Here is a 7,700-nt window from a genome sequence, read left to right on the forward strand (position 1 = left end):
TTTTCATGTCTCAGTCCAAACTAGTTTCGTTTAATTGTTAATTTCATTGTAATTTTTATTATATTATTGTGTATATCACCAACACTAGTATATATTCTCTGCTTACTGAGTTGTTATTAACTCACACATTATCTCCATAATATTTTCACAGAATGTAAATGTTTCAGCTAAAGATCTAGAATAAGGGGACAAAATTTTTGAGTGTAGGGGATAAGTACAAAGATTACTGGAGACTATTATTTAGTAGATTTGATTTATTCTATAGATTTGGTTTATTGGGATGTTGACAGTTTTATTAAGACTTGAGAAGTTGTTGATTTATTTGTTGAAACATTTCATTGATGACCTTGTGGTGGAATATATATGTATATTTGGTGGAAATAGATGAATTTATGTTTATGGAATCTTTGAAAATTATCTCCGACCCCCTCTGGTTCGGGGTGTTAAATTAAAGGCATGGTATTAATTTATTTTCTGATAATGCAAAAGAAAATTAATAACTTATTTAGAAAACTTTGTTGCAAAATGATTATGTTGCAATTTTAATTAAAAATCACCAGGCCATAGCTTCGCAAAATTGTTGTGTGATATATACGTTTTAACGATCGAAGATGGTGTATATAATAATTAAGTACGTGTGTGCATGCGTTTGTGTATTTTCTAACACATTCATTAAATTGGAGCATGTTTTAGAACGAAACGGGAGTTATAGGGAAGAATGGTACGTACCAACAAAACGTGCAAAGTTTTAAGCATGAAAAACTTCTAAAATTGCTACACGCACAAGAAAATTAAAAAACGACATGGATCCATTCCATAACATTGGCCACTGCTTATTACCAACGTAGTCAAGATGTGATGCATATTGCATATATATCAATCTTCCTAACGTCAGTGGCGGAATGGTTACAATAACAAATGCAAACGAAAGAAACATCAGACACTAGAGGATCTTTCCAACATAATTAACGATTGAGATGTCAATTTCATGGTAGGAGCCCAGCTTTAAGCTTTTGGTAGCAATCCTTGAAACATTCATCGAAGCCATACTCATTCACAGAATTTTTCCAATAATCAAAATTTTCCAAGACCTTCAAAATTGTTGTCCCATCATCACCGACTACTATGTCGCCACGAGTACCTTTGCAAAGCACAACCCATCCACTGTTACTTTTGAAGGAACGTAACAATTCATTGGGATCCCGTTGCTTCGCATTCACTAGTTTTTGTTCAATAAATTTATCCTCTATCACAATGTTCAACCCATTTGAATTTATATAATCACGAACTTTATTGAACTCAGTAGTAAATCTTTCCCTTAAGCTGCTGGAGACGGAAAATCCATAGTTGAAAGTGTAATTCCTGTCAACCTGATGATTTTGAACAGATGTCAAACGGCCTAAAATTGTGTTGGAAAGTACATTATGCATGGAGTTTGTTTAAAACAACATATATGCATAGGTAAGTTGATAGGTGTATGTGTCCGGCCAAGACTCCTCACCATCTGATTTTGTCATTTATGTGCACGTATATATGCATGCATCTATGTCGAAAGTTAAAAGTTGAATAAAATATTAATAAAATATTATTTTTATTTTGAAATTTATAAAAGTTAAATTGTTTGTTGTATTTTATTTGGAAGTTTAAAAAAATTGTCATGATTAGATTAGATGGGATAAACTGAGTGAGATGAAAAAGTTGATGTGAATGTATATCTCAGGCCAAGGCCCCTCACCATCTCTTTCCATTTATGTGTACGTATGCATGTATTTAGACTTTCGAAAACAACTTTACCTGCCTCGGGCCACTCTCTGGCATTCTCACTCCCCTAAATTGAAGACGCAATCCTTCAGGCATTATCGCTTTTTCAGCTTCCGCCGTGAAAGGGAAGGCCATCATTCCGAATAGCCGAATCATGCGGAGAGCATTTGGATGCTCCACCTCCCATTGTGGGTTTATCACCACGACGATAGGCTTATTCTTTAAGCTGCAATATTCATTCGTAATGTCTACTGTTGTTGGAAAACCCTGCAATATGTACCACGGCATTTTGGACTGCAACATCTCGAACTTCGCTTGCATGTCATCCGTCCAATGCTCCACTATTGGGATCCATACAATTTTATACGGTTCATCCTTATCTCTTATCCCATCAAAAATGGGCTTTAAAATCGAGATTTCTTCGACGGAGATGTCCATGACGCCCGAAATGAACAATAAAACATTCTTATTTTTCAGCACATCGATACTCAGCTGGTTTTGCAAATTAAACAGTTAAAACTAGAAATGAGTCAAATATATAAATAATGTTAAACTGTAAGTGACTTGAATCTCCTTAAACAGGATGATATTTTCATGCCTCAGTCGAAACTAGTTTCGTTTAATTGTAATTTTTATTATATTATTGTGTATATACCAACACTACTATATATTTTCTACTTATTGAGTTGTTGATAACTCACACAATATCTCCATAATATTTTCACAGAATGTAAATGTTTCAGCTGAGGATTTAGAATAAGGGGACAAGATTTTTGAGTATAGGGGATAAGTACAAAGATTACTCGAGACTATTATTTAGTAGATTTGATTTATTCTATAGATTTGGTTTATTGGGATGTTGACAGTTTTATTAAGACTTGAGAAGTTGTTGATTTATTTGTTGAAACATTTCATTGATGACCTTGTGTTGGAATATATATGTATATTTGGTGGAAATAGATGAATTTATATTTATGGAATCTTTGAAAATTATCTGTGACCCCATCCGGGTTCGGGGTGTTAAATTAAAGGCATGGTATTAATTTATTTTCTGATAATGCAAAAGAAAATTAATAACTTAATTAGAAAACTTTGTTGCAAAATGATTATGTTGCAATTTTAATTAAAAATCACCAGGCCATAGCTTCGCAAAATTGTTGTGTGATATATACGTTTTAACTATCGAAGATGGTGTATATAATAATTAAGTACGTGTGTGCATGCGTTTGTGTATTTTCTAACACATTCATTAAATTGGAGCATGTTTTAGAACGAAACGGGAGTTATAGGGAAGAATGGCACGTACCAACAAAACATGCAAAGTTTTAAGCATGAAAAACTTCTAAAATTGCTACACGCACAAGAACATTAAAAAACGACATGGATCCATTCCATAACATTGGCCACTGCTTATTACCAACGTAGTCAAGATGTGATGCATATTGCATATCAATCTTCCTAACATAAGTGGCGGAATGGTTACAATAACAACTGCATGCAAACGAAAAAAACATCATACACTAGATCAGGATCTTTCCAACATAATTAACGATTGAGATGTCCATTTCCTGGTACGTAGGCTCCTTTAAATTAAAGCGTTTGGTAGTAATCGTGGAAACATTTATCGTAGCCACGCTCATTCACATAATTTTTCCAATCATCAAAATTTTCCAAGACCTTCAAAATTGTTGTCCCATCATCACTGACTACTATGTCGCCACGAGTACCTTTGCAGAGCACAACCCATCCACTGTTACTTTTGAAGGAACGTAACAACTTCTTGGGATCCCGTTGCTTCTCATTCACTAGTTTTTGTACATCCCCTATTCCGCTTCCTTCTCCAATAAATTTCTTCTCTATCACAATGTTCAACCCATTTGAATTTATATAATCACAAATTTTATTGAACTCAGTAGTAAATCTTTCCCTCAAGCTGCTGGAGACGGAAAATCCATAGTTGAAAGTGTAATTCCTATCAACCTGATGATGATTTTGAACAACAGATGTCAAACGGCCTAAAATTGTGTTGGAAAGTACATTATGCATGGATTTTGTTTAAAACAACATATATGCATAGGTAAGTTGATAGGTGTATGTCTCCGGCCAACACCCCTCACCATCTGATTTTTTCATTTATGTGCATGTATTTATGTCGAAAGTTGAAAGTTGAATAAAATATTGTTAGAATATTATTCTTATTTTAAAATTTAAAAAAGTTGAATTGTTTATGTATTTTGTTTGCAAGTTTAAAAAAATTGTAATAGTAAGACCAAATCAGATAAATTGAGTGAGATGAAAAAGTTGATGTGAATGTATGTCTCAGGCCAAGCCCCCTCACCATCTCCTTCCATTTATGTGTACGTATGCATGTATTTAGACTTTCGAAAACAACTTTACCTGCATCGGGCCAGTCCGTGGCATCCTAAACCCCCTACATTGATGACGCAATCCTTCAGGCATTATCGCCTTTTCAGCTTCCGCCGTGAAAGGGAAGGCCTTCATTCCGAATAGCCGAATCATGCGGAGAGCATTTGGATGCTCCACCTCCCATTGTGGGTTTATCACCACGACGATAGGCTTATTCTTTAAGCTGCAATATTCATTCGTAATGTCTACTGTTGTTGGAAAACCCTGCAATATGTACCACGGCATTTTGGACTGCAACATGTCGAACTTCGCTTGCATGTCATCGGTCCAATGCTCCACTATTGGGATCCATACAATTTTATACGGTTCATCCTTATCTCTTATCCCATCAAAAATGGGCTTTAAAATCGAGATTTCTTCGACGGAGATGTCCATGACGCCCGAAATGAACAATAAAACATTCTTATTTTTCAGCACATCGATACTCAGCTGGTTTTGCAAATTAAACAGTTAAAACTAGAAATGAGTCAAATATATAAATAATGTTAAACTGATTAATGTGAACACTACTGCACATATTTTAAACGAAGTATTAATTACTATTTTTCCATCCCAATAAAATTACTTTAATTTAATATTATCTACTTGTATTATTGTTTAAAAATATTTTTTCTTAACCAAAGAGGACCTACAGATCAAAGTAATTAATTGGGTGTTTACCGGTGTAAAAAAAAAGGTGAATAATACAAGTGCTAACCAATTTTTTGGTAGAACCGTGAATAATACAACTTCCAACCATTGCCTTGAAAGCCACCACAATTTTTGTAGGTGTTTCTGGAAGTTCCGTCGTTTTCCAATATTTGTCCACTTCCTCTGTAGTTAACAAGGATATTTGCATGGTCAGCTAGCATTGTAGACCATGTTTAAGACATTATATATATATATATATATACATATATATATATATATATATATATATATAGTTTGTGCAACGGGTTCAAGGTAGTACTTTTTCCTCAAGGACGTTCGAAATCAGCATAATGGCTAACCTCTTTGTTGTTCGAATTCTTCTTCCTGCGTCTCTTGTATGTTCCGGGTTCTGTTCATCTTCTCAGACAAGGGAGATAGATCCAGTGTCTTGTCCCTGAAATTAGGCAACCATGGTCATTTGCACTAGGTTAAAAAGGTAAAAAATTACGTTATTTTTACTCCCCTTTTGGAGACCTACAAGCACAAGCTGCTATGATGTGTGATATGTATGGCAGATCACATTCTTAAGATCAGCATATACAGCACGTACGTACATGCATGTCAAGTGCGGACAAAGAACTTACTCATCACTGCTAAGGCAATACATTTGAGTCGCGCAAGCAACAACAGTCATGATAGCCCAAAAGACATGCACTGGGATACATTTTGCCAAAGTTGCCGTTGCAAGTGTATTTTTGTAGTACTTTTCTGCCAACTCAGATATCTGTTCCAACACTAGAATCTTTCTTATTACTTCCAACGTGTTCTCAATCAACTTGCGCACCTCAATCACTTTCTGGCATTTTTTAAGGTCTGGGCGTTTTGACATGGCAGGTACACGGTTTGTGATTCCCACTGACTTGGCCAGATGGTCCAGAGAGTCATCTAACTGCGCAAGGCCCCAGAAATCTCCATAGTCCAAAGCAAAAGCCGCAATTACCAGGACTGCCTTCTCAGCCCATGAACAGCTTGAGAGCTTGTTTAGTATGGAAATTGTTGTTTTGAGTTCATTTCCCCCGCCAGGAGCCTTGCATGCAGCCAGCTGACATTACACATAATGGGAAAATGTTGAGATAATTATAACTAGACAGTAAAATGATCACTTTCGAGACTTTTGGGGATTGAGGTAGGGAAAAGGTAAAGAAAAACGGTGGCCATTTTGCAAAAAAACTTCTAGGGGTGAAGAAAACGAAGTGCATTTTGTTGTAATTACCTCGGACGAAATTTGCTGGAGTTTGCCCAATAGATCATCAGAACTGTCGTAGCTGTAGCCCTCCAAATCCTGTCTCTCCAGGTCTTGATGAGGAGGATGATCAGTACCCTATTAACAGATAAACTTGAGAAATTAAAAACAGAAACGCATAATCTGCTGCATCAATTTAAAATAAAAATAAAATGTCGTATATGTGTCCACTTATAGAATACAAATGTTTCATGGGGTTAGAAGGGAAAAGAAAAGCAAAAAAAAAAATGCATATAAATTAATAATATGAATGGTACGTCGGAGTTACATATATACCAGTAAAACATTGTCAACCATACGGAACGAAACCTCAAGAATTATTTTGATGTCGGAGAAAAACTGTTGTAAACGATCACGATTTTGGAGAGAATCATCTGACATGGATGGCACGCTTAAAAGGACCAGTACACCATTCATGGTTTGCTCTACATTTTCGGGCAAAAGGATCTCATGGTTGGCCATAGTATTGTCTTTTACAAAGCACAGTACTGAGACGTACGTTAGAAATTCTGGTTTGGGAAAGAGGATTGAAGTTTGATCGTGTCATTCATAGTGCAATAGAGTGGTCTATTTATAGCAACAAGAACGGGAATAAGGTCGCAAGAGAAGAGTCTCGGGTGAACCATTTCTAAATTTCTAGCTTGAAGCATTAATTAAACTCGATCTCCCTTGTTTGCGCAGCTTGTCGCGATACTCTGATCACGCGCGTGAATGGTTGACTTGAATAAGATAGATTGGACATTTAACTACTTGAATAAAGATTACAACCATGCATTATACTCTGATCTCCTCAACACTCTGCATGTCTCTTGGAAACACCTCATAGACACTCTAATCTACCATTAATTGTGCTTTGGGAAATGTTTGCTTACAATAAATGGCCTTATACAAGAAATTTTATGCACTAATATTGTAGTTTACTGTAATCCATTAGATTGTAAATTTTTTTTTTGTCAAGTATGTCTTAAGCATTACATTAAGACGTCAGCATGTAAATTTCGTTGTATAAGATTTGTATGTAAACCTAATACTTCTCTTGTACTTTTTCTCATTGAAAAAGAGCTCTTCCCTCTCCCAAATGTTTATAAGTTTATTATAGTTTTATTTTTCTCTAGTTTGAACTCAAGCTTGATTTGCTACCTTTCCATGACGAAAACACAGAAATACTTCTCTAGATTATGTAATCATGTGGTTTGAGTCTTCTATTGAGACGTTACAGTATCTCTATTTAAGGCATCAACAGCAACCAAACAAAGTAAATTAGAACGTCATTTTTCTTGCATAAGCCAACTTTTGCTTTGGGAGCTGGGTTAGGATTTCTCGAGAAAACAATCTTTGCATTTTCTTATTCACAATAAACCGAAGAAGCTGGACCAAGGTCGTATATATGTATGTCTTGTCTCTAGAAGGACAAAAGAAAAGAAATAAATTTTAAACTACTACTTGTGTCATTTGTACAATGTACTCATACATCTTTAGCTTTGAAGCTTCGGTTCATTGGTGGGTAATACTGCTGCTTTCAAACGTTGAGATTGTTTAATTCCCACTTACCAAGAATATTATCGAAGAAAACAACTAT

The 7,700-nt window shown here is 35.4% G+C and overlaps 2 protein-coding genes across 2 annotated transcripts; both read right to left on the minus strand.

Annotated features, from left to right (window-relative positions):
- Window positions 1-986: 986 nt before the first annotated feature.
- Window positions 987-2,199, minus strand: LOC118349690. The gene is made up of 2 exons (XM_035695220.1): window positions 1,795-2,199; window positions 987-1,370 (listed from the first exon to the last, which is right to left on the minus strand). Exons 1-2 carry the CDS (start codon window positions 2,197-2,199, stop codon window positions 987-989), a joined length of 789 nt encoding a protein of 262 aa, XP_035551113.1.
- An 865-nt stretch (window positions 2,200-3,064) lies between these two features.
- On the minus strand, window positions 3,065-6,657 carry LOC108984469 (protein SIEVE ELEMENT OCCLUSION B-like). The gene is made up of 7 exons (XM_035694515.1): window positions 6,398-6,657; window positions 6,092-6,199; window positions 5,463-5,920; window positions 5,178-5,272; window positions 4,886-5,001; window positions 4,159-4,617; window positions 3,065-3,741 (listed from the first exon to the last, which is right to left on the minus strand). The coding sequence occupies exons 1-7, from the start codon at window positions 6,581-6,583 to the stop codon at window positions 3,352-3,354; spliced, it is 1,812 nt and encodes a 603-aa protein (XP_035550408.1). The 5' UTR covers window positions 6,584-6,657; the 3' UTR covers window positions 3,065-3,351.
- Window positions 6,658-7,700: the final 1,043 nt, after the last annotated feature.

Source organism: Juglans regia, chromosome 10, assembly GCF_001411555.2.
Source record: "Juglans regia cultivar Chandler chromosome 10, Walnut 2.0, whole genome shotgun sequence".
NCBI lineage: Eukaryota > Viridiplantae > Streptophyta > Magnoliopsida > Fagales > Juglandaceae > Juglans > Juglans regia.

What these genes read in the sequence shown, in the direction of transcription:
- LOC118349690 (XM_035695220.1), bottom strand. Translation starts at nt 2,199, where the DNA reads ATGGACATCTCCGTCGAAGAAATCTCGATTTTAAAGCCCATTTTTGAT. An exon ending in CAGAGAGTGGCCCGAGGCAG is followed by an intron (nt 1,371 to 1,794) that starts GTAAAGTTGTTT and finishes CAAAATCATCAG; the next exon opens with GTTGACAGGAATTACACTTT.
- LOC108984469 (XM_035694515.1), bottom strand. Translation starts at nt 6,583, where the DNA reads ATGGCCAACCATGAGATCCTTTTGCCCGAAAATGTAGAGCAAACCATG. An exon ending in AGAATTCGAACAACAAAGAG is followed by an intron (nt 5,002 to 5,177) that starts GTTAGCCATTAT and finishes TGTTAACTACAG; the next exon opens with AGGAAGTGGACAAATATTGG. An exon ending in ACGGTTCTACCAAAAAATTG is followed by an intron (nt 4,618 to 4,885) that starts GTTAGCACTTGT and finishes TTGCAAAACCAG; the next exon opens with CTGAGTATCGATGTGCTGAA.